General features: G+C 31.1%; 2 protein-coding genes and 1 long non-coding RNA gene across 4 annotated transcripts; 2 read left to right on the plus strand and 1 right to left on the minus strand.

The window, feature by feature from the left end:
- The first annotated feature begins 4,904 nt into the window (after window positions 1-4,904).
- LOC109801491 (E3 ubiquitin-protein ligase At1g12760) lies at window positions 4,905-10,020 on the plus strand. 2 transcript variants are annotated; one of them, XM_020362573.3, is made up of 5 exons: window positions 4,905-5,714; window positions 7,056-7,178; window positions 7,329-7,461; window positions 8,952-9,116; window positions 9,589-10,020. In XM_020362573.3, the coding sequence occupies exons 1-5, from the start codon at window positions 5,143-5,145 to the stop codon at window positions 9,760-9,762; spliced, it is 1,167 nt and encodes a 388-aa protein (XP_020218162.1). In that variant the 5' UTR covers window positions 4,905-5,142; the 3' UTR covers window positions 9,763-10,020. The 2 variants fall into 2 exon arrangements, with proteins under 2 accessions (XP_020218162.1, XP_020218163.1); XM_020362574.3 differs by having other exon boundaries at window positions 4,909-5,714; window positions 7,059-7,178.
- Window positions 10,021-17,453: 7,433 nt separating this feature from the next.
- On the plus strand, window positions 17,454-18,308 carry LOC145953230 (uncharacterized). The gene is made up of 2 exons (XR_014430784.1): window positions 17,454-18,092; window positions 18,175-18,308. It is a non-coding gene; the product is annotated as an uncharacterized LOC145953230 (long non-coding RNA).
- A 4,736-nt stretch (window positions 18,309-23,044) lies between these two features.
- Window positions 23,045-25,252, minus strand: LOC109801404 (heat stress transcription factor B-2b). The gene is made up of 3 exons (XM_020362460.3): window positions 24,862-25,252; window positions 24,387-24,760; window positions 23,045-24,299 (listed from the first exon to the last, which is right to left on the minus strand). Exons 2-3 carry the CDS (start codon window positions 24,633-24,635, stop codon window positions 23,484-23,486), a joined length of 1,065 nt encoding a protein of 354 aa, XP_020218049.2. The 5' UTR covers window positions 24,636-24,760; window positions 24,862-25,252; the 3' UTR covers window positions 23,045-23,483.
- Window positions 25,253-27,425: the final 2,173 nt, after the last annotated feature.

Genomic DNA, 27,425 nt, shown 5'->3' on the forward strand with positions numbered 1-27,425 from the left:
ATAAAAAGTCACATTGCAAATGAAGATGAAGAAGATAGTATTGCAACAAGAACTTGGATCCTCCTGTCTTTCCAACAAGAAACATACAGATGAGAGAAGAGAAAACAAAAGAAATAGATCTTGGAGTTAAAAATGGAAAGAAAAAAAAAAAGAAGAAAAGAAAAGATAAAGATAGAGAGGCAAGAGAGAGCTGGAGAAAGATGTTGCTGGAGAGATACAAATCCCTGCAACAACAGTGAAGGTTGCAAAGGAAGATTTAGACAATATTGTTGATAAAGGTTTAACATCTGACTAAAAGATAAAAAAGTACTTTATTTAATGGTTGAAATGAACGTTGTAAAAATGAGACTTGAGAGTTATATACATAACAAAATAATCACTTACAAATAAGGGAGTCTAGGTCACTGTAATGTAATATGACCTAGTGTTTGTCTATTGTTTATCCTAAATGATTCGAAGAATTCGAGATGATGCGATGGTGGAGAACCAGTAAAAGGGTAAGAAGTTGCTTCCAAGATTCTTGAGATCGAGGGCTTTTCAATAAATGTATATACGGAGCGTAGGGAGCATTAGTTTTTTTTATTTATTATTATTTATTTATTTTTTTACGAGATACATACAGTAAGAGAAAAGGATCTTGAATGCTTTGGTGATAATATTTCAGTTGTTGACTAAACAAATTCAAAAGTAATTCCTCAATGTAAAACTAAACACGTGAAGAATTATCTAAAATTACATTATCTAGTATTTTATATGAATGTGCATAATCTAATACAAATTTAAACTCACTAACTATAGTTTTTTTTACGCTCCATAAGCTACTATTCCATGAAACAAACAATTTTTTAACTCACTGTTAAAATATTACATCCAGACAATTTATTTTTTATTCAAAATAAATATAAAATTTAAAACAAAAAGCATAAGAATTAATATCAAGAGTGAAAATAAAATTTTCCATCACAACACTCGGTAACAAAATATATTAAAATCACGCGTGCTTATTTTTAAACTCTCAAAGCTCTGTTTGTGCAATGGAAACATGCTAGTTTTTCTTAGGTTCTACTAAAAATGATTTTAAACTATTAATTGTGATAACAATGTGTTAAAATTCAGTTTTTTACTAAAAAAATTGTTATAAAAAAACCATTTTCCCCACAAATTCTACATTCTAACTCATGTTATAATATATGAAATTTTATTCCATGTACTAATTATAAAATACGTAATATTCCTTGAATATATAAAAAGTACTATAATGGAATGAATGTGAAAATGAAATTTAAAATTGCAAAAAAAAAATCTTGGGGGCTATTTTACACTTAACCATCCTTTTATATTTTTTCTATCACGTGTTTTAATTAAAATCTATAACTAAAATTAATTAAAGTAGACATTTCTTAATTATATCAAAAGATTTAAACTAATTTATATCAAAATTAATTCTCTCCACATGTAATAATCTATCAGGTAATTACATTTTACGATTTAACTAGTTATAATGAAAAATATTATACAACTACCTAAGATTAATATGCAAATAATTTCTAAAAAATATATGCAATAATATATGTATAAGAGTAAAATCAATTGAAAGTGTAAATGTTCCTTAAAAGAACTACAGTACATCTTGTCTCCATATATGTACAAAGAGTAATCCAAAAATTGAAAATATAACCTAGGTTATTGGTCAAATAACATTACCAACTAATTACAAAAAGACAACACTGAATTACACTACCAATCTAGCATGACTTTCAACTCAACCTCTTCTAACCTATCCCTGTCATGAATTTGAACACTTAAGGAAGTCAAAAGAGAGAGAAAGAACCATCATATTCAATAGGACTTCTATCTAAATTATTTCTCTAATTTTTTTTAAGAATGAACTTATAAAGCTTAAGTTTTAAAAAATACCTTATATGAATTAGAGCATGTTTATATCATGGTCTAGTTTTGTTCAACAACAAAGCTATAAAAAAGGAAAATTATGTTCACGTGACTTTAAAATTTGAAAATAGAGTAAAACAAAAACACACACTTATTCTTATATGTACAACTTGATCTCTATTCATCCAAAACAATTAAAATTCTTGAAAATCTTTAAATTCTTCGAATTTTTCAATAATTAAACAATAAATTTATACAACAACATATATATTCTAAATAAAATCAACAAGTAAAAAAGAAAATGCATAATATTCCACTCCGATTTTAGAAGAAATCAAGTGAATTAATCAAACTTTAAAATGACAATCATCGTTTAAAGTCAATTATTAGATTCTAAAACAATGGTACTAAAGTAATTAGGAAACATCAAGTGGTAATCTTTGTGGTCGTTAACCAGTAGTTGCAAAGAAATCCAATAATTGTTCTCGTCAACACGACACTAATGTTTAAGAATCTATTCATACAAACAAGTAGCTATGAAGAGTATCTCTCCTGTAATCCTTTATCGGGCAAAATCTAGTTTGTACTTCGTGAAACACATCAATCTACAGTCAATCTGCACCTATTCAATTCAATTCATTAACCCTAACCGTAATCTTTCTACCAGTCACTAATAAAAGTAAAATTACTTTAATTGCAAAAAAGAAAAAAAAATCCACTCTCACAATTTTTTCCTTTCCAACGTGCCAAAATGCCGAAATAAAAAAAATTAAAAATATTTTACGGTTTGGCTAAAAGACTACTTCAAATTTAAATAGACAAATCGTAAACTTTTTTCCCCCAAGAATATACATTTATATAAATAATTTTTCTCCGTTTTTTCAATTTTATTGAAAATAAAAAGCATTAATATTTAATTGCTTTGTTAGTCTTTTAGCTATTGTGATCGAGCAATTTTAGTCATTCATGTTCGAATTGTGTTACCTGAGTTTTTCAAATTTTCTCTCATTTACAAATTCTAATCAAGTCTTTTAATCCTAATTTTATTTAATATTTAAGTCATTAGTTTGAGAAAAAATCCCTTTATTCTATTTCTTTTTTGTCATAAAAATAATGATTTACTCACAAATATTTATGATATAAAAATTTAATTTAATATTAATAAAATAATTTTTAAAAAACTTAAATATGATTTTAGTCCTTCAAATTAATTAAAGTAAATTTATTTTTAATTTTTAAAATAAAAAATTGATATTTTTGATCTTGTAATTTTAAAAAATATTATTTTAATCTTTATATTAATATTTTGTTAAAAAATTTATCATATACTGTCGTATAAATTAATTTATTAGTGTCTCAATTTGTCGCTTTTAAATATGTTATTAATAACTTGAAAGGTTAAAATAATATTTTTAAAAGTTATCAGGATTAAAAATAATCATTTTAAATTTGAGAGACTAAAAATAAATTACCCTAAACTTAAGAAATTAAAAATATATTTAAATATATTTTTAAATTATTTACTTTAAATCTTATATATATATTTAAACTAATACACATATCATTCTTATTTTATTACATAAGTAAATTTTATTAAATATTAATTAAATTAAGATGATATAACCCAATTATAAATAAGGAGAAAATTGAAAGAACAAAATTACAATGACAATAAGTGGTCTCCACATATCAATTTCTTCCCCTAATTTTTCAATGTAATTAAAAACTTTGTTTGCGAGTTTGGATTGGGATTTGTTTGAAAATCGGTTAAGTTGAACTTAATTGAGTTTGAAAAAAGTTATACCGATAAATTTTAATTGGTATCCAAATATATATTATGAGTATATTTGGTTTATTGATGAAATCTTGCAAAAGTCTTTTCAATTGAAAAGTAATAAATTGTTATTTTTTATTTTAGTGCATTGGGAAGAGAAAATGTTCGTTTACACTTCTAAATGATTTTTCAAACATGCACTATGTTATCCAAAATTTAAGGAAAATGACACTTGTATATTAAAATTAGTATTTTAATATTTTTAATAGATAGTATTTTAATTTATACAATATATAAATAAATATTTATTAATATAACTATAATTTATAATAAAAATATTTTTAATTTATTAGTTATATTATAAACAATAAGTATTTTTAAATTTATAAGAAATAATTTATATTTTAATACATTGTTATTTTTAATTATTGATATTTTTATAAACATTAAGATTTAATCCAGAACGTAAAATAAAAAGATAAAGTAAAAAAAAAATGTGAAATTGAAAAATTTTCTAAAAATGCTTCTAATAAAAATTAAGTCAAGAAAATGCTCTTTGTTAAATAATAATCCTAAAAATAGTATTTTAATTTAAATATAGGGAAATGCTATTGAACTTGTTAATATTTTTTATAATATTGATTAAAATTTATAAATTTCAGTAAATTTTATTATTAAATTAAAAAATATTATTTCTTTCTCATAATAATTGTAGTTTTAACTTTTAAAAAATATTTTAAAAGGAATGATATTCTTATATTTTAAAGTAATATTAGTTAACTTTATTCTAATTTATATTATAAATTATTAGATTATCACAATTAAAAAATATATTTATTGAGAGAGTAGGTTATTTTAATAAAATTATATAAAAAGTAAAATATTTATTACTGTCTTTAACATGTATATAAAAACCTGAAACTGCGGTTATTGTAAGACAGAGAAAATGATATTGGTATATCGATTGTTACAACATTTTATTACATTTAGCAATAAAAGAGAGAGAAAACGATAATATACCAATTGTTATGAATTAAATTTTTATATTTAAAAATAATTTATGAATAATTAAAAATAAATTTATAAATAGTTAATTTTAAATCTAAAAGTAGTTAAAAAGTAAATGTAAGAAAAATGATAGCTAACATGTGTTATCTAATGTTGTTTATGGTTACTAAAGTTGAAATCCTCTCGGGTTAATCCGAACGCGCGAACTGGACAAAGGGCACCGGATGAAAGGAACTCTGAATCTCAATTCTCACCCCCACTCGTAAGAAAAAAAAGAAGAAAAAAAACATTTTTATTTTTATTTTTTAATTTTCAATTCCCATAGCATTTTCAGATAGAGCTAAGGTAAGGTAAGGTAAGGTATCTCTTCGCCTCTACAACAACAATATTCCTTTCCCATGTTCTGAACCGAGTCAATAGTGGACTCAGCGAGTCACGCTTTCCGATTCGGCTTTCCAATCTCACCCACCATGGCCACCACCCGTTCCTCCGAGGACATAGTTGATTCCACGCCGCTGCTCGCCAATTCCGGCGGCTCCACCGACGACCTCACCTCCGGCCGCCGATTCGCACGGCGCCAGCGGCTCCGGCAGGCGGTGCGGTTCCTCCAGCAGGCCAGCGGGCGCCGCATGATGCGCGAGCCGTCGATGCTGGTCCGGGAGGCGGCGGCAGAGCAACTGGAGGAGCGGCAGGGCGATTGGGCGTATTCGAAGCCGGTGGTTGTTCTCGACATCGTTTGGAACTTGGCGTTCGTTATCGTGGCGGGGACCGTGTTGGTGCTGAGCGTGAGCGAAGCTCCGGGAATGCCTCTGAGGCTGTGGATTGTGGGGTACGCTTTGCAATGCTTCCTCCACATGGTTTGCGTTTGCGTCGAGTATAGGAGAAGGAGGAGGCACCAACGTGCTGCGTCGTTGAACTCTGTGTCAGCGCAAGACAGGGTTGGTGACAGCAGTGGGAATTTGAGTGTGTCTTCCAGGGAGGGTTCTGCTTCTGGCTCTGCGCAGTATGTGTCGTTGGGGCAATTCGATGAGGAGGGTACTAGGTGAGTTTGTTTCTTCACTTTTTTTGTTTACCTGGTACATTGTTACGCAAACGAAATTTGCTGTGTGTTTCTGTGAATGATTACACCAGATTAAGTGGCTATGTATCAACCGTAGGCTTTTAGTTAGTCGAGGGATACACAGTAAAGGTTTTGGTTTTTATACTTGTCCAAAGCTTGTTAAATTTGAAGAGCTGCCAAGTCTCTTCAACCGGATTAATGAGTGTGATTGAAAGGAGCAGATAATGCAACTTTCATGGTGATAGAGATTGCCATGTTATCTAGTTTACTTTCCTGTTCAAGGAGTTCTTTTATTCAATTCTCAAAGCATGAGTGTATGTGTTAAGATCATGTACACCAAAAATAACCATTTTTGAACCATAAGGGATGGGACTAAGTGTATTTCGGATTTCTGCCATGAAATTAGGAAATAGGCTTCTTAATTTTAAGTATCATGTGCTTGCATGTGATGGAGAGCCTTGGCACAATGATAAGGCTGTTGCCTCTTCACTTGGATGTTATGGATTCAATGTTCCCTAGAGACCCCATTAGAGGGGAGCTTCATTGTAAAGATCTCACTTCAGCTGTGAATGGCCAAAGTGCATTTATGTGACTTGGGCAATCTTCCCCTTTTGAGCTAGGTTTTTGCCTAATTCATTTTATCATTTCTAAAACTTGTGCATTGGATTGCCTAATTTCCCACCACACTTTGCAGCCTCAGTGCAGCTTGTGTCCAACTGAGAGATATGGTGAAAGGCTTTGTTACCAAATAATAAAAAAACTTGGGAGAGTTACACCACAAAAGCTAGCCATTGTAGTTGAAGAACCCAAGGCCTTATAAACCTCACACTAGAATTCCATATTTCCAATGTGGGAATAAAATTCTTATTTGGTGGACCAATTTTCCATTTGTCCCAAACATAAATTTAAGATTCCCAGTAAGTTGCAATTATGTTTAATTTGAAAATAGGTCATACTATAATCTTACTTCCATCATCAAATATACTCTTACTGTCAATACAAGATAGTATGGTGCAACTGAGCAAGTGCACTATTCCCTTGATTTCATTGCCAAAAAGGTGATGTAAGTCATTTGTTAAAGATTAGTTTGCCATTTTTATTACATTATTTTTACTTTAAATTAACCTTTTGAACTTCAATGAATGAGGTGCTTTCTAGTTTTCTGCATATAAAAAAGTGTGGGTTCAGGGTTGAAATGATATGTTCAATATTTATTAGCTTCTTATTATTGATGAAAGACAAGAACAATTTTTGTCATACATTTTGCATCATGTTATCCATTTTTAAATTTTTTTATTTTTTATGTTTGTCCTTTTGTACCAGCAGTGTTGCAAAGCATTTGGAATCAGCCAATACTATGTTTTCATTTGTTTGGTGGATTATTGGATTCTACTGGGTATCTGCTGGTGGTCAAGCATTAGCCCAAGAGTCTCCTCAGCTCTACTGGTTTGTCCTATCAGTCTCTCTTATTCAAATTTTTCATATGCCTATTATTATTTATTAAACGTTTCACTTGTAATTTACTCATCTTTTGCAAATCTGCTGATATTTTCTTATTTAGTTCAATACTCCTGACAAATTGTACATGATTTGCAGGCTATGTATAATCTTCCTTGGTTTTGATGTTTTCTTTGTCGTTTTCTGTGTTGCACTGGCGTGTATCATTGGTATTGCTGTTTGTTGTTGCCTTCCATGCATCATTGCACTTCTTTATGCAGTTGCAGACCAGGTAAGTCCTGTTTGATTGGTCATTACCTGGTTTTGTTTTGAAGTCTTTAAAGCTATGTGAATCTAGTGTATCAAAAACTCCAATTGAAAGCACTATATTCTGTGTAAAAATGGGTGGGAAGTTGCTAAGCATTAATGATCATTGAAATTTGAAGTGACTTTGCAAATTTAACCATTTCAGCACAAGTAATTATAATTTTGCACAGGTTCCTGCTAATCAGTACCCTGAAGAATGAATAAATAGATTTTTTTTTTTTGAAGATTGTGTTGGGGTTGCATTTGGAAATCATGGAGGAGAACCGTGTCACACTTTCCAATAAAAAACTTTTCACTTTAATTCCTTACGTAGTTTGACTTGTCCTACTACTGTACTATCGTTCTAACATGCTGAGCATGACTCATTCTTACAGTATAACAAAAACATAATGGATATGACACACATGCTCCTGATATTGGGGTGCTCTCTCTTGGTCCTCTATTTTTCTGCACAGGGGAAAACCTCGGAGACTGTTTATAAACTTGTATATTTTATATTTTAAAGTGTTGAATGTGAGGCAACTTATAACATTAATATCTTACTGTAAGTTAGAGAGATGGGATTTGAAGACAAAATCCAATTATTGTAAGTTGGAATTTTTCTGGCCTAGGATGGATTTTGCAACCAAGACCTAATTTGAGAAGCCAGAGAGGAGTGTTGGAAAGATTTTCTGATGTAAAATTACAAAAGATATAAAAGGGCTGTGTTCTAGGTGTCATATAAAGTATAGCCTGGACCACGTGTGCCAGAATGAGGAATTTGCAGTATTGTCACTGGAGGAAGATTTAGGAGTGGTAGATGGTGGCTGCTTGGATGGGGTAGGCTGCTGAATTTCATATTGAGGACACTACCTTGAGGACAAGGAGAAACTTTGGGGGAAGGGGAGAGGGGAATGGGCATTGTTAGGGACCACATGTAATTAGAAAAAGGAGTTCAAAACTATTCACATATATAATTAGAAATAAAAAAGGGAAATGGATAGTTAGGACAGTTCTTGATAAATCGAGAGAGCAAGTTAGAGGAAAGTTCGTATTTACCAAATACCTAGAATAGGAGGCGGTTCTTAATGCAATTGTTATTCTGCACTATCATTGTATCTTCATTTCCTTGTCTCATATGGTATATCCCATTGATGGAGACCCAGAGATAGAGGCCTCGGTAGTTCTGTCAATGAACAGTCCGTTTTCTTTCTGTATTCTGATCCAGTTCTCTTACAAACTTTGCCATTTAACTTGATTTTCTATGACTTCCTAGTTGATTTTCAATTTATACTAATTATGGACATGATGAATTCAATCTTGTTGGCTACAAGTTGGTTGATGCCAGCATAAATGAAGTGTATATCTGAATGAGTTTGTTTTTTACTAGTAATGGTGACAATGTTGTGTAGCCTAGGACTATTGGGGGATTTTTATCGTTATTTATTAATTATCCGTGTCTGTCTATAAAAGCAGGAAGGGGCATCGAAGGAGGACATTGAACAGTTGTCAAAATTTAAATTCCGAAGAATTGAAAGTAATGAGAAGCTTAATGGTACTATACAAGGACCTGTAGGAGGAATAATGACTGAATGCCAGGCTGATTCACCTATTGAACATGTTCTTGCTGAGGAGGATGCGGTATGTCATAATTTTTTTTTTGTATTGTTTGGGCTTTACTTTTTTTTTTCTCCCTTTTCTGGTGGTCTTTTTGTTCTGTCTCTTATTTGATATTATTTCACTATGTTTCAAGAAGAAACCCATGTTTCAAATAGAGACGTTGTTGCACACTGTTTTTGGTGTTAACTATCACAGTTTTGAATTTTGATATGTAGCTATTATGAACCTTCCACATCAGTAGCATACAAATTGAACCTACTGAACACATTCTTACACTGAAGGATGCGATTTGTAAATATTTTGTTTGTGTGTGTGCTTGGCCTGTACGGAGTTATTTTACCATCACATGAGAGACAGGAGGAAATTGACATAATAGTTTGGAAGCGTGCTAGATAACTTTGATATAGTAACTCAGTGGCTTTACAATAATGGCCACATCCTCAGTCACTCTGCAAATCTGATTTTTTTTCTTCTTTTGGGTGGTATACTGTAGGAATGTTGCATCTGCCTTTCTTCTTATGACAATGGGGTTGAGCTAAGAGAACTTCCTTGTGGTCACCATTTTCACTGTGCCTGTGTGGATAAATGGCTGTATATTAATGCTACATGCCCCCTCTGCAAGTATAACATCTTAAAAAGTAGCAACCTCAGTCAAGAGGAAGTGTAGAAGGTGTGAGGAAGGTTTTTAGCTTCCATGTTGAGGAATCTGCATACTTTTGATTCACAGTATAATAGGCACAACATGTTAATATACTTTGATACACAGGCTCATACCGTTGCTGCTGTTGCTGTGTGCTGTTATCGTGTAGTGATAGCTGTTTTGATTATTTGTAGTTATTGTATCTTGTAACTGGTTGTGTATATCAGTGTTGTGTTGTTCAGTGCATACCGGCTATATTTATCTGAAGAGGCAATTTGGTTGTCATTTTTTTTTTTTTTTTTAATGTATTTTATCATTGTCTTTATTATCATTATCATTATTATTATTATTATCATTATTATCATCATCATCATCATCATCATTATCATGATCATTATTATTATTATTATTATCATTATTATCATCATCATTATTATTGTATATAGTCATGATGTCTCGTCTAAGCCACTAGAATGGTTTGTCATGTTTTAGTACTTTCTCTGTTTTTTTTATAGTCGTTTTGACACTATTTTTTGTTATTTTTTTATTGTCACTTTTTTAAAATCAATGACTTATTAATTTTCTTTTTTATTTTTACTCTTGATAATTAATGTATATTTATTGAACGATGTGTTTATTTATTTTTAATATATCTATTTCTTCATTAACCACCTAAAAGGTATAACAGGAAAATAAGTAATAAATACTCTAAAAAATTAAAATATTAATCAATTTTTTTAATTGTTGTACATAAACCTTAAATGTTAAAAAAAAAAAAAAGCAAAGGGAGTATATGTTATGAAACTTCGAGTCTAACTCTTCCATGTGTTTCACTTGATGAATTGTACCCTATTTGAGTGTATCAAGAGAGAAAATAAATGAGAAAGAGGGAAATAAAATGGAAATATCTAACTTTTTCTAAAAAGACATTTGGCAGTCGTTTGGTACTTGGGTGGATAATTTTTTTGAAAAGGGTAATATTATATCTTGTATTTTTTTAAATTTTTTATGAAGAAATTATTAAATAAAAATAAATATATATAATGTTTTAAAAATTTTAAAAACATTTAATTATTTGTTTTTAAAATAGAAAGATTTATATGAAGATTTTAAAATTACACACTTGATGTTTGCGGATGACTGCCTCATCTTCTTTCGGGTTGGGCTACTGGTAGAGAAACAAATGTTGTTTCCAAGATATTGAAGGTGTACGAGGTGGCATCTAGTCAAGTTGTCATCCTGGACAAAATAGGAATGTTTTATAGTAGGAACACGTCTAACAGCCATAGAGTGTTTATCAGGAGATTGTTAGGGTTGAAGAAAGAGAGAATACAGGGAATTAACTCGGTCTCCCTACGCTGATCAACAGGAATAAAAAGGAGGTTTTTAGTTATATTAGAGATCATATATGGAGAAGAATTCAATCTTGGAATAGTGAGTGTTTCGATTATAAGTCTGCTGTCATTATTAAGGTCACTATCTTTGACGCTAGTTGAACAGTTATGATTTTATCCTTAAAAAGATGTGTGGGTAAATTAAGGAGGGGAGATATTTATAAACTATTTTTAGTCTTGATTACTAAATGATTGAGATTTTTTAAACATATCGAAACAAATTTCCTAGTCGAGGTTAATCTTTTTAGTGTTAATGTTCCAACCATAAGTCCACAGTTATCATTAGAGTCATCGTATTCGAAGTATTGTTCGCTTTGTCACTCGTTGGATCATCACGATTTTGTTCTTGAATAGACGTCTCGATTGGTTAAGAAGGGAGGATATTTATAAACTATCCTTAATCTCAATTCTTAAGTAATGTGAAACTTTTTAAATATATCGGAACAATATTCAACCTTGACAACAGGTAGAGATGTCCTAATTAAATCAGTATTACAAGTCATCACCTCTTAAACAATAAATATTTACTTCCTACCCTAGAATATATGCAAGGATCTAGAGAGTTGTCCTTACGTTTTTCTTCTATCCATAGTTGACCGATCATTACACCAGGACAGTCGGGTGGGGGCCCTTGGATTGATCAGATTTGGCGGGCGGGTATTTCGGTTTGCATAAAAGGTTCATCAGTCAAGGTGGGGCGGAGTGAGGGAGTGGAGGTGTGGGATGGAGCAGTAGTGAAGGCGCAAAACAGAATACTCAACAACGTAAAAGAAGGAGTGGAGAGAAAAAGAAAACTAAGAATAAGAGAAAGAAAGACCAACCCAATTGTGGAGAAGAAGCAATGGAGCGACGAAAAAGAAGAAGTGATAGAGAGAAGAAGAGAAAAAGAAAACTGAGAAGAGAAAGAAGGACTTACCCAATAATGAATAAGAAGAAGTAGAACAACGGAGAAGAAGAAACAACAAAGCGACAAAGAAGAAGAAGCGAAAAATAAAATTGAGGAGAAGAGAGCGGTCGATTTCGGATATCAACAGTTTTATTTTTTTAACCCAAAGCCGACCACATTTAACCGCATTTATCACTTTTTTAAAACCATTCAAATCCGTAACTTGAATTCTAAACATGCGATTTTTTTTTTATATTTTACTTTCGGATTTCACAGGTTCGAGCGAATTGAGAAATTTTTGATCAAACCTAGGTGAAGGAAGGTCATTGATGAAAGGCGGGTAGTGGGGATCATATTAGTGTTGGGAATGATCCCTAGTTAAGGAACTTTGAGGACAGTTGTGTGGTTAAAACGAGAGTCAGTGAAAGGGTACATAATCTCAGAGTGAGTGATCTTATAATTAAGGAATCAAACTGTTGGAACACTGAGTTGATCAATGCTCTATTTAAGCTAGAGGATAGGAAGGTTATTCTTAGCATTCCTCTTTCAAACATAAATCATGAAGACCAGTGTGTTTGGCATTAGAGTAAGGATGGTAGATTCTTGGTTTGATCTGCTTATAATAGTTACATGAATCAAATGGTAATTCAAATCATATTAAAGTGGATGGCTCCTAGAATAAAATCTGGAATCTCTAAGTGCCTGCAAAGGTTAAGTCATTCCTTTGACGGGTTTGTAGAGATGTGCTCCCCACAAGAATTAACCTTCAGCGTAGATGAGTGAACTACTCTAGCTTGTGTGTCCTTTGTGAAAAACACTCGAGAATGCAGGGCATCTATTTTCAGATTGTAGTGTTGTGCAACAATGTTGGGATGCTTGTTCGTTCAAAATTCAAGTGAATACTTACAAATAAAAATTTGATAGTCTTATAAACTTTATTTTTGTAGTGTTGCAACTTTGGGACCCCAAGTAGGCAGGGGATTTGGTAATGATTATTTGGAGTACCTGATCTTGTAGAAACCAGAAACTTTGGGAAGGCAAGGATTGGGATAACAATGTAGCGTTGCATAAAGCGAAGGATTCTCTAACAGTTTGGTCGCAAGCCAGCCAATCAACAAAGATCAATGTATTTCCATACCTTTCTCAATATCACAGTGGACTCCTCATGTCAGGGAATGCTAAAGTGTAACCTAGATGCTTCCCTCTTCCCTTCAGATCAAGGATTCAACATTGGAGCGTGCATTCGAGAACATGATGGCTCTTTCCTAAAAGCTAGAACGAGTAAATTTCCTTATCTCCCTTCACCATTTAAGTGTGAAGCCCTTTGTCCTTCATGAAGCTCTTACATATAGATATTGGATCAACAGCTGGAAGACATAGTTTTTTAATCAAATTGTAAATGGGTTGTTGACTGTGTTAATGGTTCAAAAATGGTTGTTTCTAAGTTCGGGTCAACAATTAGGAGTTGTAAGCATCTATTGAGTAGTTTTAAAAATTGTGAGGTGAATTTCATTTTTAAACGAATTAACTCAGTTGCTCATAATTTAGTTTAGTTAGTCGAGTCACAAGCTGGTCATTATGATTGCAAGCATATTTCACTTTGTATTGTTTACCATATTGTTAATGATATGAGTTAATTTGGATTTTTTTCAAAAAAAAAAATGATTATTATTATCATATCATATTATATATAATAGTGTTCTAATAGTCTGACGGAGACTTGTGTGATGTGTAATGTATATAAGTAAATGTAGCAAAAATTTCAACTTCTAGATTACGGTGGAACTAAGGAAATGTTTTTTTAAGGATATTTCGATATCATATTTGGATACTAATTTTCTTTATAAGTAGGATATTACTAAAAAATGAGTTTTGTCTCTCAATAAAATTTTTCTCCATTTGCATTATCAGAAAATTAAACTCTACTTAATCAATAATAATAATAATAATATATAAATAATAAATCTTTTGTTTAAATTTTTTTAAGATAATTATAATGATCTAACTCCTATATATATATATATATATATATATATATTTCTTTACCGCTTAACTTTACATAAGATATTTTTATTTTTATTTAATAAATAAATATATAAAGACAGGATTTATTTAATTTATGATAAAAGTGCTAAACTGGTGAAACATAAAAAAGTGTACTGTAATCCTAACTGTTCTTCGTCTAATGCAGACACTGATTGGTTTACTATTAAAACTTTGTTTCGTTGTTGAAATGTTCATATACCAAATTTTCCACATTGTTGCTACGCTCACACTCCTTTCTTTTATTACCAATTTTAGAATTAATAGTCACATGTCTCCATCTTCCCCTCTGTATCCGCCGTTTCTGTCATTTTCGTATTTATATAAAGAGACAATGCAAGAAGTTTATCATATATAGTATTTTTATTTTATTTAATTGTAATCATTTATTTTAAAGTATACATTTTTTTTTCAGATTCCCATATATTTATATTGCCCCATCACTCATATAATTTTTGGTATTTAGTGATAATGATTAGGGGTGGAGCCGACACTTTATTTCAACATCATAAATAATTTTTTATTATTGATATTTTTTTTTATAAATTTAGTATATTATATCAGTCTTATATATTTTTTCTTTTTTACAAATATAAACTAATATTATAATTTTGATCTACCATCTTATAATATTTTATTATAAATTTAAAAAAATTAAAAAAATATTTTAAAATAATTTTGATATATTTAAAAAAAAATAGGAGGAGCATGACGCGTTCAAGTTCCCATAAGGCCATAAGTGTCGTTCGGTTACGTGTTATTGTCACTCGTGAATTAAGATGATAGTACTTACACGTAAGAGTATGTTATTAAATTTAACATTAGCATGGAGACAAACAATTATTTCTATTGATTATTTGATATAGACAACAGCTAAATGAACCCAAATTTACTCCACGAGAAGAGAAAAATAGTCACAAAAGGCGATTACTATATTTTATCGTTTCATCAACTGAGCTTCTTGCTTATCTTAAGAGAAGCGATGATTTATTAGTCCACTTTTGTATTTTTGTTTGGAATTCTGCCCCGTTTAGATTAAAATTTACGACAATTCCTGCAACTAAGTACGTGTTTAGATTTACAATAAATTGTTTAAAATTTATCTTAAAATGTTAGTTAAAATAAATCACTTCATTCAAAATCAATTTTATTATCAAAATTTGTTAAGTTGACTCATTTGATACTTATGTTTCTTAGTTAAGAATTATAGTTTGATTTTGACTTTAAATATGGAATTGTGTGCGAAGATTTATACTTTATTCTTATAGATATCGAGTTAATGAAAAAAAGTTATACCTTTCTTTTTTTAAATTAATTTTATAAAACTAATATTATGTTGGCATGGAGATTTACAATATATTCGCTCTAAAAAAGATTTAGCATATCAAGTTTGAAGATTGTAAGATTAAACATTTGCATGTAATCTCTAATAACAACTCAATAATAGGTGATCAGATAAGTTTGTTAATCATTAATAGTCGCTAAAATAAATTATGTTATTATATTAACAAAGTGAATTTATAATTTAACTTAACTTTATAAAATTGATTTGTAATGTAAGGATTATTTTTCATTAATATGTATCATTATGATCATCTCACTAGCTGATTTAAGATCTTCAACATAAATGAAGTCATTTTTCTTTTAAGTTGGTATCTTTTATTCATTTAATTTAAAGATATCCTTATATAGTTATGAAATAATAACATAAGAAAATGATTGTTTATTAGAGATTTAGTTAAATTATACTAGTATCTTTTTTTAAAAAAATGTTTCAAAAAATTTATAAAATTAATTTTAACATACTCTTATATTAAGTGATGTAATTCATTTTAATTATTAAACCTATATAAATATTTTTTATTATTACTAATTTGGGTTAGTGTTAATTATAAAAGATTTACGTCGTTTAATCAAGTAGTCAGCATTCAAAATTTGACTATTGTGAATGCAAAAAAATTAGACTAAGAAGAAATATCCACCTATTTGATGTTTATCAACCTCCTATATTTGACGAGAAATATTTCTTGATAATGAATAATTTTTTTTATCTATTATTTATCTTAGTTTTTAAATCTTGTAAACAACTAAAAATCATATTTCTTTGATTGAGAGTTTGGTAGGGGGGGATTTTAATATTTTACGTTATGTTTGGTTGAAAAAAAATAAACAAATAAAGAAGATAATTGAAGAGAAAGATAAATCTAACATTTTGGTAAAAGAAATATTTTTAAAAAAATTGTGGGAATCATGTAAAAGAAAAAAAAAACCTTCAAATAAATTTGAAAAACATCCCTTGTAAATTACATAAATGTCAAATGTCCTTTTATTTATTTATTTATTTATAAATTACACTTCTCATTTAATAAATTTGTATCTTAATTTAAAATTATGATTACTAAAATTTATAACTTTTAATAAACTTTTATCTTTTAAAAATAGTGAAAAGAGTATTGTTAGAATTTAAGTATACATTGAACAAACCGTTCTAACATGAAGCAGTTCAATCAATGTCTCATCCATGAGGCAGTAAAATGACTTGCAATAGCATGTTTTCTAACTTGTTTAAAATTGTAAAATAGTCCTTATATTATGTGCAAAGACACAATGGAGGCGAGGTGGCAGTGGAGGCACGGTGGCAGCGGAGGTGTTGTCTCCTTCCATGGTGGTGGCAATGGAGGCCCAGACTCCTTTGAGTGGTGGCAGCGGAGGCACGGCCTCCTTAGCGCGATGACAGCGACAGCGCGACTTCGTTCGCAAGGTGGCAACGGAGACGTGACCTCCTTTGCACGATGGCAACGCGGAGGCGTGAGCTCCTTTGCGCGGTGGCAACGGAAGCGCGACTTTGTTCGCGCGATGGTAGCGGAGGCGCGAGCTCCTTCTCCTCGATGCCATCGGCCTCCCCCTCCCCCCTATGCTGCTACCACCCTCTCTCCGTCGTCTGTGGCATTCAACTCTCCAAGGCCTTTCCTAAACCCTAAACTTCACCACCTCCAAATCCGACCTTCCTTGCCTCTGACTCGCCCTTGATGGCCTTGCCGTCATACTCGCCGATATCGTCTTCCTCATCCTCGCCACCCGCTGGCAGCCAAAACAATAACTCTAAACAGAGACTAATATGCAAAATGCAAAAAATTCCACAAACAAGTTACAAGTAACAAATCTAAGCCATTGATTATTTTATTATTAAATCTAATAGTTAAAAATAGTGTTTCATTGATGTACCACTTTTTATATTGCTTCATGTTAAAATTTTTATATTAAACTTGAATTTAAAACTCTATTAAGAGAAGATTCAGTTATTTAATAAAATATATAGTTAACATTCAATAAAATACTTATAATACAGGTTCTATTAAAATAAAAAAAAGATACAAATTTGTGAAAAAAAAGTTTCTTAAAATGGGTGGAAAGCTAAAAGAAAGGGGACAGATATGAGGGATTAAGCGACAGGAGAGTGTGAGAGCTTTCCAAATTCCAGAGTCCCCAGTTGGATGGATAGCTTGATGTGGTCCCACATTCCAACTTGTGTTTCACATTTTTCATTAATTTATTCAAATTCCGTGCCACTTGCACTGCTGCTACCGCCGGTGCCAAATTTCCGAACCGCCGTGACGGGTATCCCAATAACAGGTTGACAGGTGTGGAGATCCGGTGATCCCCGGAGGCGGATGGAAAGGTTGACGATGACGTGGCTCCTGGAACCGTCTCTTGCCCGTAGCCGGTAACTGAGGTAGTTTAGGGAATCATAGGGGAGGAGAGCAATGTCGGAGGGCGGAATCAGACAGGAGCCAAGCTGCGTGGGCCCCACGAAGCGGCGTTTGTTGAAGAGCTGGAGGTGTAGGCGCGAGTACGTGTCGGAAAAGAAGGTGGGATCGAGTGGGACGCGGAAGACGTGGTCCCCTGTTCCCCCTCCCTCGTGGTGGTAGACCGCTTGTGCTGGGAGCTTGGTGAGTGTGATGAAGGGTGTGATTTGGTTGAAACAGGAGGACCGTTGGTTGAGGCCTTGGGCAGACACAAGGCTTATTTCCAAGGTTGTCATGCTACACCATGAGCTTCAGAGCACAGTTTTCTTATTTTGTCTGTTACTTACAGTATTTAGTTAAACTGTTTCAGGGCAATTTCGTGGCTGCCACCGCTGGAATTTAAACCTCACTCACTCTTAAATCAGTCCTAGATAGACTTCTTATGGAATTTTTCATTTCCCGCTTTCACAGGTCAACATAACTAAAGTCTCTTTAGTTTTCTCATTTTCTTTAGTGCTTCCCTTACAACTTAGAGTTACAGCCCTATAAGAGTTTAACTTTTAATTTATACTATCTATGCCCTCATACAAACATACTGAATTTTGTAACTTTACACAAATGCCTTCTAAAATTTCATCAAATTACATCAATATTTTCTATTTTTCTCTACTTTTATATTACTTCTCTTAATTATTTTAAAAATATTACACTAATAATATATAATCTATCTTAATTATTTAAAAATATTATAAAGTGACTCTCTTATTATTATAAACATTGAAAAAAAATAGGAGCTATCAATACAATTTTATAAAACTTTTAAAAAGTCTTTGTATAATTATTCTCTCCCTCTCCTTTTTTTATTTTTTATTTTATCATTTATCTTTCTGGGATCACTTTTTCTTATAACTAATTCTCTAATTACAAATCACTTAGTATTATATAACTTCTATTATTTTTATTAGTTTAAAAAAATACTTTGTATATTTGTGTATTTTTATAAAAAGAAAAATTGAGCAGTTCATAATAAATTTTTGAGTAAATATAATTGTAACTTGTGAAGGTTATTTTGAAAAATAATATATGGAGAAAGAAAGATTAATATGAAAGGTTGTTATAAGAATAAAATTATCTAAAAAAAATATGTAATGAGATTTTTTTTAATAGTATAAATTTTATTTTTATTTTTTTAAACGAACATACAAAAGTAAGAATCCTCCTCCCAATAATAATAATAGATGAATAACACAGTAAATAACTTTGACATGTAGTTTGTGATACACTACTTTTATTCACCGGCAGGTTCATGTCATCCATACATTTATTAATTAGTGCATCTTTTTGCACTATATTTTTTTTTCTTCCTCTATTTTCTCCTTCTCTTTCATCTTTAAATTTTAAAATATAATTTGAGTGTTCAAAATATTTATTTAATACCAATTTTAATTATAATATGTTATATATTCAATAATATTTATATAAATATTAATTTTAAAAAAATATTTAACATATATGTTGCACATAGTCTTTCAAAAAATAATAATAAAAGAGAAGCAATCATTAAAAAAAAAACCTTGAAATTTTTCACGAATGTCTTTTTCTATCCAAACGATGACTAGGTCATGATAATATAAATAGATGAAATTAAATAGGTTATTATTTAAAAAAAAAAGATTCTAGGTTTATGTAAGTCTTATTACCAATAATAAGTTTATTTTTAAGTTAATTTAATCCTTTTAAAATTCAAACTTGATTTAACCTATTAATCTATGAATTAATGTTAAAGTTTTAAAATAAATTTGTCTTATTTCTAAATAAGCTAATCAACTAATAAGTCAATAAGATTTTTTTATGCACAGTAAATTATAAAGTATGAAAAATAAACTACTACCACTCACTGCATTCCAAAAGAGTGAAAATAAGTTAAGTTTTACGAGAAGCAAAATTAACTTATTTATATGATATAAAATTATTTTAAAGGTTTACTTTAACCTTCACGACAACTTATTTAGAAACGAGACATCTAAATGAAACACAATAAATTTACAGGCTTGATATTTATATAGGTCAATATATTTAATATTTTAAAATATAATTAAGTAAATAAATATATAATTCTAATGTATTATGAAAATTTAATATAATACTACTACTAAAAATTATTTATATTTATTAAAATAAATGGACCTATCAAGCTTAACATGTTATTGACCTAAAGTCAGACTTTTGCAACTAAATTAATAGACTTTTTTAAAATCTCATCATAATTTACTTTGTAAAATACTCTATAACCTAAAGTCAACTTAATGTAGCAGAGATCATAAAAACTTTTTTCATTGGCAGCTTGATTTATTTTCATCCTCAGTCATATGGCTAATTCTCAAATGAGAAAATAACAATTTTAGAATCAATCTGTTTGCTTCAATAAGAATTTGCATTAGTATTTAGTAATATTAAGATTTATAACCATTTTAACGTGGAACTGAAAATTTAATTCTATGGAATGTTATATAATGTGTAAAATAAATTATAGTACTTATATGTAGTTATGTATAGAAAATTGTGCGGAGTAACGGTGTAGAATTATTATTCTTATTATTCTTATTATTTAATTATATTATTTATATGAAATATTTATCATATTTGTTGATGATTAATCTCTATAAAATAATTCGGTTCACTTTCTTTAGTAAAATTTATCTTTTTAATTATGTTTATTTTTTTTACATAAAATTCAAAATAATAATTTATTTATTTTTATGTGAACTACCTTTAGTGAGTAATGGTGTAGAATTATTTTACTTTTATAATGTGATAATATAAATTTCAATAATCCACAAAGCTTGAAAATTATAACACCAAATTAACATACAAAAGTATAGTAATTTGTAGTGTTTGGCGGAGTCTTTGTCAGCGCATGAAAATCGTGCATTTGGAAGCATGTTGATGCTTACACGAATTTTCCATGCACAGCAGTTTTCCTTGAAAATTCATGTTCAGTTAATCAATATCAGATACTCAGTGGCAGAATTTGACTTTAAAAAGTTTCCAGGGGCTAGCTCAAATTTTAGGACAAATTCTTATAATTTAAGGTCTGGATCATCATTGTAAGGGGAATTTGTCCATTATAGCTTTAAAACACAAAATTTCCGTCCTTCAGTAATCTATCATTTTAGAATTAATTTGTTTTTGTCTTTAAAATTTCTACAAATTCTTAAAAATGGTGTAGAGCAATATTGTTTTTGATAAGTTTAAAATAGTCAATCAGGTACCACAAGGAAATTTGCCCAAGCTCTTATTTAATTTGTCTCTAGAATCGTAGAAATGCATTAAATTGAATGCATCCTATTTGGAGTTTAAAGTATCAAAAGCAACCAATACCTACACAAAGTTGAATCTCAATCAAGAGAGGGGTTGAAGATGGGATGAAGAAGATAAAGATGATAATAAAAAAAGAATCAAATTTTTGTTTCATAGTTTATTATATGAAAACTTAATGATGAGGAAAGCGGAAATGTGACAGGTGACCAAATACTTGACAACATCATTACAACTTGATATTAAAAAAAAAAATAGATTGGATGATATTTGAGTTTTAAAACGAAAAAGATAAAAAGTTGATCACAACGTAGGGCAGACCACAAAGACACATGCCAGACGGAGAGATGGACAGAATAAGTTGAACAAACAAAACCAAATCAATGTATTGTTTAACAATAAATTATTTTTTACTTTAGTAGTGTCATATTAATTTAATATCACTATAACATATGTGCGTCATTAGACTAATAATAGGGGATTTGTTAAACTAATATACTTCTAACATTCACACTAATTTTACTAAATGACATAAGTCTATTCTTTACTAATAATATAATAAATCTGTTTCATAAATTTTTTCATAAACATTTAAAAAATAATTTTTAACAAGTTAAAATTAACTTATGTATAATTTAAAATATTTTTTTTATAAAATTAATGAGAGTTTCTACAAATTAATTTATACATAAATTATTTAACTTATAGATAAATTTATTTAATTTTTTTAGAATTGTTTCTTTAAAAGTTTATTCAAATTGATCCATTATTAAATTTCACCTACTAATAAAAAATATTGAAAGGAATATATGATTAAATTTTTATAGGGATTTTCTGTTTCATTTCTATTTTTGCCTAGAATGATTTCGACTTCTGAAAAAAATAAAGAATGTACACTATTTTGTATCCGTACACGGGCCTTGTTATTTTGGGGTCTATTACATGGGCCTTTTTATTTTGCTGTCTAATAATGGGCCGTCTTTGTAATACATGAATATCATATTATTGTGGTTGTGGACGTAAGACGATCTAAAGTGAATATTCATGACAGCTTGCGGACCGGACACTGGCAAGTTTGTTCTTTACCCTAACTGAACTGCGAAATTCAATTCATATCACCCTTTTTTTCGTGGTAATTTTTTTATATATATTATTGAAGTTTATAAAAAACAATTTTAAAGACTAATTTTTTAAATGTAAAAAAACAAGCGTGAGGAAAAATAAATAGAAAAGAAAGCACCTACGTGTCTCGAGGCTCGTAATCCATCAGCGGCCCAATAGTCATGTGAGGGGTTTGGATATTGGATTGAAAACTCAGATATGGTCCAGAAAGTTACCGCCAAATTAGAAATAAATAAATAAATAAATAAAAGGCTGCACTTCAATTAAGGATGCTTGATAACTGGATAAAATAAATTTTAAAAAAATCAAATTCAATCACTTTGATTTTCTTAATTTATCGTTCAGTGAGTTTCATTTAAAATATAAATCTGATTCGCTCTAATGGATAAAATCGATTTTCGATTTTAACTATACATTTATTTTTCTTAAAAAAATTATTAAATAAATCGAGATATATAATAAACATGATAAAAAAAACTTTAAAATATAAAAAAAAATCATTTAAAAATAATTAATGTAGTCAATAAAAGAATAACTCTTTAAATATATAATATTAGACAATTTATGTAACTTGATAAATATATTTATATACATTTATTCAAATAGTTACTAAAAATTAGATTTAATTAAATTCTTTCATATGTAAGTTATGTGATAATTTTACAAATATATAAGAGGAGGAATTTTACAATTGTTAGACTTCGTAAAAAATAGACATTAACAAATCTTATGCGTATAATGTTCATACCAGTTATATTATATGAAAGACTTCTAACGAAAATGCACTAGTTAAAGAAACATTAAAAACAAAATTACCGTATCCCATTAAAAGAACATGCTAGTGTTACAATTATGAATCTTAAGAACACACTCGGTTCAGATGATGGAAACATTACAATACATGAATGACATTCGAAATATTTTATGATGTCGGACACAAATATTTACACATTTTGCTGTATCCGGCAGATACAAATGTTCCTTGCAGAAAAAGGAGACGTGAATATTTTAAAGGGAATGCATTTTCCTTCTTCAGTTACTCCACATTTTGACGTGTTGATTGTTTTCAAGAACAGGTATGAACAATATTTAGGATGGTTAAGCACAGTTCTTCAGAGTGACGTGATGCAGCGCTACTAGGTGAGCAGTGTGCAGCGTTAGTGGAATGTGCAATGCAATGCATACCGAGTCACGTGCCTTTTGTTATTTCACCCAATGAGTCTGTATCAAGGAGGAACATTATTTCCCAAGCTCAAGCCAACGTGGATCCTGATCATCCGAGTCATCGCCATCAAGCGGTTCAGATTTCACATCTGAACCGCCATCAGGTTCTTGCGACGATTGTGATTGTGATTGTGTTTGTAGTCGCGTGTGCGTGTGCGTGTGCGTTTGCGTTTGATTCTGTCCTTCTCCCTCGGGTTCATTATCGCACTCTGTCCTACAGCGTTTGAGGCCAATGGAAACCCCAAAGAGCTTGGGAACCTCAGCATTCGGCGTGGCAAAGGGCGCGGCGGCAGCAACATGCAGGGCGTCCTCAGCTGAGGAAACATGCTTGGCAGGCAAAAGGTCGAGCGCCTTCCCTTCCGGCACAGGCATGGTCCTGGCAGCGCTGGTAGACGATTCTAACTGCTGGCGGCTAAAACCAGAAGCATAATTGGTCATCAAAGAGAGTATGTTATTACACAAGCCCTTCAATTGACCCAACTCGTGACTCAGTTGCATGTTCTCTTTCCTAAGCCTTTCATTCTCTTCTAACAGCTCGGGCGCAGTGGTGCAACTCGTGGTGCGGTGCACTGTATTATTATTATTCCCACTCCCACCAATCGGAGATGAGTTCGAGGACAGTACCTGTTCGTCGCCGGAAGTCGTCGGGGACACCGTTCTCACCGCCGGTGCCGCCACCGCCACCGTTACCGCGTTCGCTGTGGTTACTGCTGCCGCCGCCGGTACCGGCAATATTTTCCGGCGCTGTATGTCGCGGAGAAGACCTCTCTCGCCTCGCCGGAAGCAGTCGTTAGCGAATTCCCAACGGTCAGGGACAACCTTCCGAAATCCCTGCACATGAGAAAACGCACATCGGTAATCCGTTTTCTGCGCTGAAAAAAAGAGGAAGAAAAAAAAAAGGGGCTGGCGGTGGTTTACATAGGTGTTAAGCTGACGGACGAAACTAGAAAAGTTGTTGTGCTTGAAGTACTTGGGAAGCAAATCCCGTGCGAATTCGGCGGGTCGCCAAACGATGAAGCTGGTGCCATCTTCGTTCCAGGAAATTAGGTCATCCGCGGCGGGATCGTCGACGAGCTGGTAGGTCTTTGTGAGAAACGGCGTGGGAATGGATCTCTGGGAGTCGGAGGGCGCTGATTCACCGGTTTGCTCGGCTGGTAATGGCGCCATCAGATCTGGAAGTGAACCTAGGTAACTAAGCAGTTTTGTCCGGCTCCAAGTTTCATTAGAAAAAACTAGTTGCTCTAAGTGTTGTAATTGGGTGGGTTTGGTTGGATCAGGTAGATTACATACATCTAAAAGTAGGAAATAAGAAAGGTAAGGTATGTATCAAAAAAAGTATATATGGTGAAAGAGAAGAATATTAATAAGCGAAGAAGAAGAATTATTTGGTTACCTTGATCTGGGTGAGGGTGAGGGTGAGGCGGCGAAGGGAGAAGCGGCGGTTGAGATGGAGAGTTTCTAGAAGTTTCGAGTAAAAGGATGGAGAGGATGGATAGGTAAGAAAAGGGGCGTCCGTGGGTAGGAGAATGAAAGGGAAATTAGAAAAGAAAAAAGAGAGGTGGGGCCCAGCCCACATAAGAAGGCGCTAGAAGAAAAGAAAGGGCGGAGCTGTGATCCAGCCGCTGCTTCATCCGAATATGGCTTTCTACCGTTGTTTTCCTTTCACTTTCCAGAACCTTCCTTCTCCTTCCTTTCTTTCTTTTTTTATTTTATTTCTTTCCCTTTTAATTTTCTCCAACGTTATCCGATTAACACGTGTTGCATTTCTTTATCACCAAAGGGTCCCACATCACGCACTCCCATTCCCACCTGCATTCTGTTTTTTTCTCTTACCTTTCAAATCGTCTACGCATTTTCATTTTCATTTTCATTTTCATTTTCATTTTCTTTCTCTTACTCTGCATCATTCGCACAACTGCACATCATCTATTCTTCACTATTAAAGCTTTCATAATCAAAACCTAAAATAAATTACTTTCACCAATATTAGATTATTAGATTATTAAATATATATTTCTTGTGGTTCAAAAATAAAATCTTAAGGAATCTATCTTCTTTTCTTACTTCTTACAGGTGATATTAAGGATCGCTAAGGGATGGGTTATTATCTTTATCCTTATCAAATCCGAATTTTTAATCTGACTATTTTTTTTTTTTAAATTTGAACTCGATTCAATCAGGCTCTGAAACATTGATGAGATAAGACTTGATAAATCCAAATTGTCAACGTAATACATGTATAGTTTAGTTTTGAATAATCTAATTTATGAAAATTAATTAATCTAATTAATGGTAATAAATTTGTTTTATTTTTATTTATTTTTAAAATTATTGTTGTACTATTTCTTTCTCTCTTTTAATTAATACTTATCTCTCTTAATTAATTAAATTAAATGTCAATTAATTAAGAGAACATATTTTAATAAGGAGTATTTTAGTATAAAAATAATTAATAAATCAAATACTATGAATTGAATCTTTATAAAAAAAATTATTCTAGAATTTTATAAATAGGAATTAAAGTAGTAAAAAATATATAATTTAAACTAATAGACCTTTTATAATATATTTTAAAATAAAAAATATAATAACATTATACAGTATATTATCAATTAAACATAAAATTTTATAATAGCGAGGTAATTCGGGCCATAACTCAAACATGTTTTTTTTAAATACATTGGATTTCAATTCATTAAAATCCCATTACCAAAAATAAATAAATTCTCACCATTACTAAAGACAAATTCATTAAAATCAATCTTATGTTGGAAGAAATTAATCAGTTGGACCATGTTTGTTCTTAAATGTTACACATTTATAAAGTAATTAATTTTATTTTGATGATAATTACAATATATCATAGATGGTTGAAAAAAATAAATAAAGTCATAAGGTTGGGAATTGGGATGAAACTCAATTGAAATGAATTTGTTTCAAATGTAAGCAAGTATGTTCTATTTTAGAAAACTAATTTTTGGTGAAAACAATTATATTAGCAAAACGTTCTAATTTTTCTCAATTCCCCACCTTACTTTTAACTTATTTTTAATTAATAAAAGTTTTACGTCCACTTGCATTCATTTCTATGAATTTTTTTCATACCACTAAAAGTACATTTTTTTATGTTCTTTGAAAATATTGGGTGATTTATGGATTATGTCTTTCAAAGTTTGTGTTTTCCAGTTCTTACGTAACCAGTTCGTCCGTGTTTCCTGCAATTTGCAAAAACAAGTGGACCGCCTGCCCACAACTTTTTGTATGCATTATTCAGCTAAACCATAAGCCTTATGGACCAAAGCGTTTTTGGATTCTTTAACAGTGAAAAATGCCCAAAGTAAAATTTGAAGTGCTACAAAACGATGGTTTAGGCCCAACTGCGTCATTGTTGGATTCATTTTTCTTCCAACAAAACGAAAGAAAGACAAACTGCAAGAGTGTTTAGACATTTCCACCAACACACGGAAAAACCTCACTCTAAATACTTGAATGTCAAAGTGTCACTACACGTATCTCATCTGACCAGAGAGAGCTTGTAGCTTGGCAAGGAAGAAAAAAGGTATCATAATTTTAACTGATACATAAATGTAACATGAAAATGTTTGTAGTTTCTGAGAAGGTTATATACCCAAAAAAAAAAACTGATCGCAAAGTCTGAAATGTCAAAGGTTATATGTCTAAAATAATAATAAAAAACATTTACCACATAGTGCTTAGATCAACCGATGACGTAGGTTGTTTTAATTTAAGTAGAAGTTTTAAGTTTTAGTACTGACTATTAAATATGTAAGAGCACCTGCAGCGGCAGGTGCTTAGTGCGTTGCTTATTGTTAAGCAACGGTGTAGAAATTGCCATTGGAGTACGTGGCACTTGAGTTGCTTAAAAATTGGTCAGCGTTGCTTCTACAAGGGACGTTGCTTAGCATGGACGAGAGAACTCTGATTGGCTAAAATGCA

This window comes from Cajanus cajan, chromosome 11, assembly GCF_000230855.2.
Source record: "Cajanus cajan strain Asha chromosome 11, NIPB_CcT2T_4, whole genome shotgun sequence".
Lineage (NCBI taxonomy): Eukaryota > Viridiplantae > Streptophyta > Magnoliopsida > Fabales > Fabaceae > Cajanus > Cajanus cajan.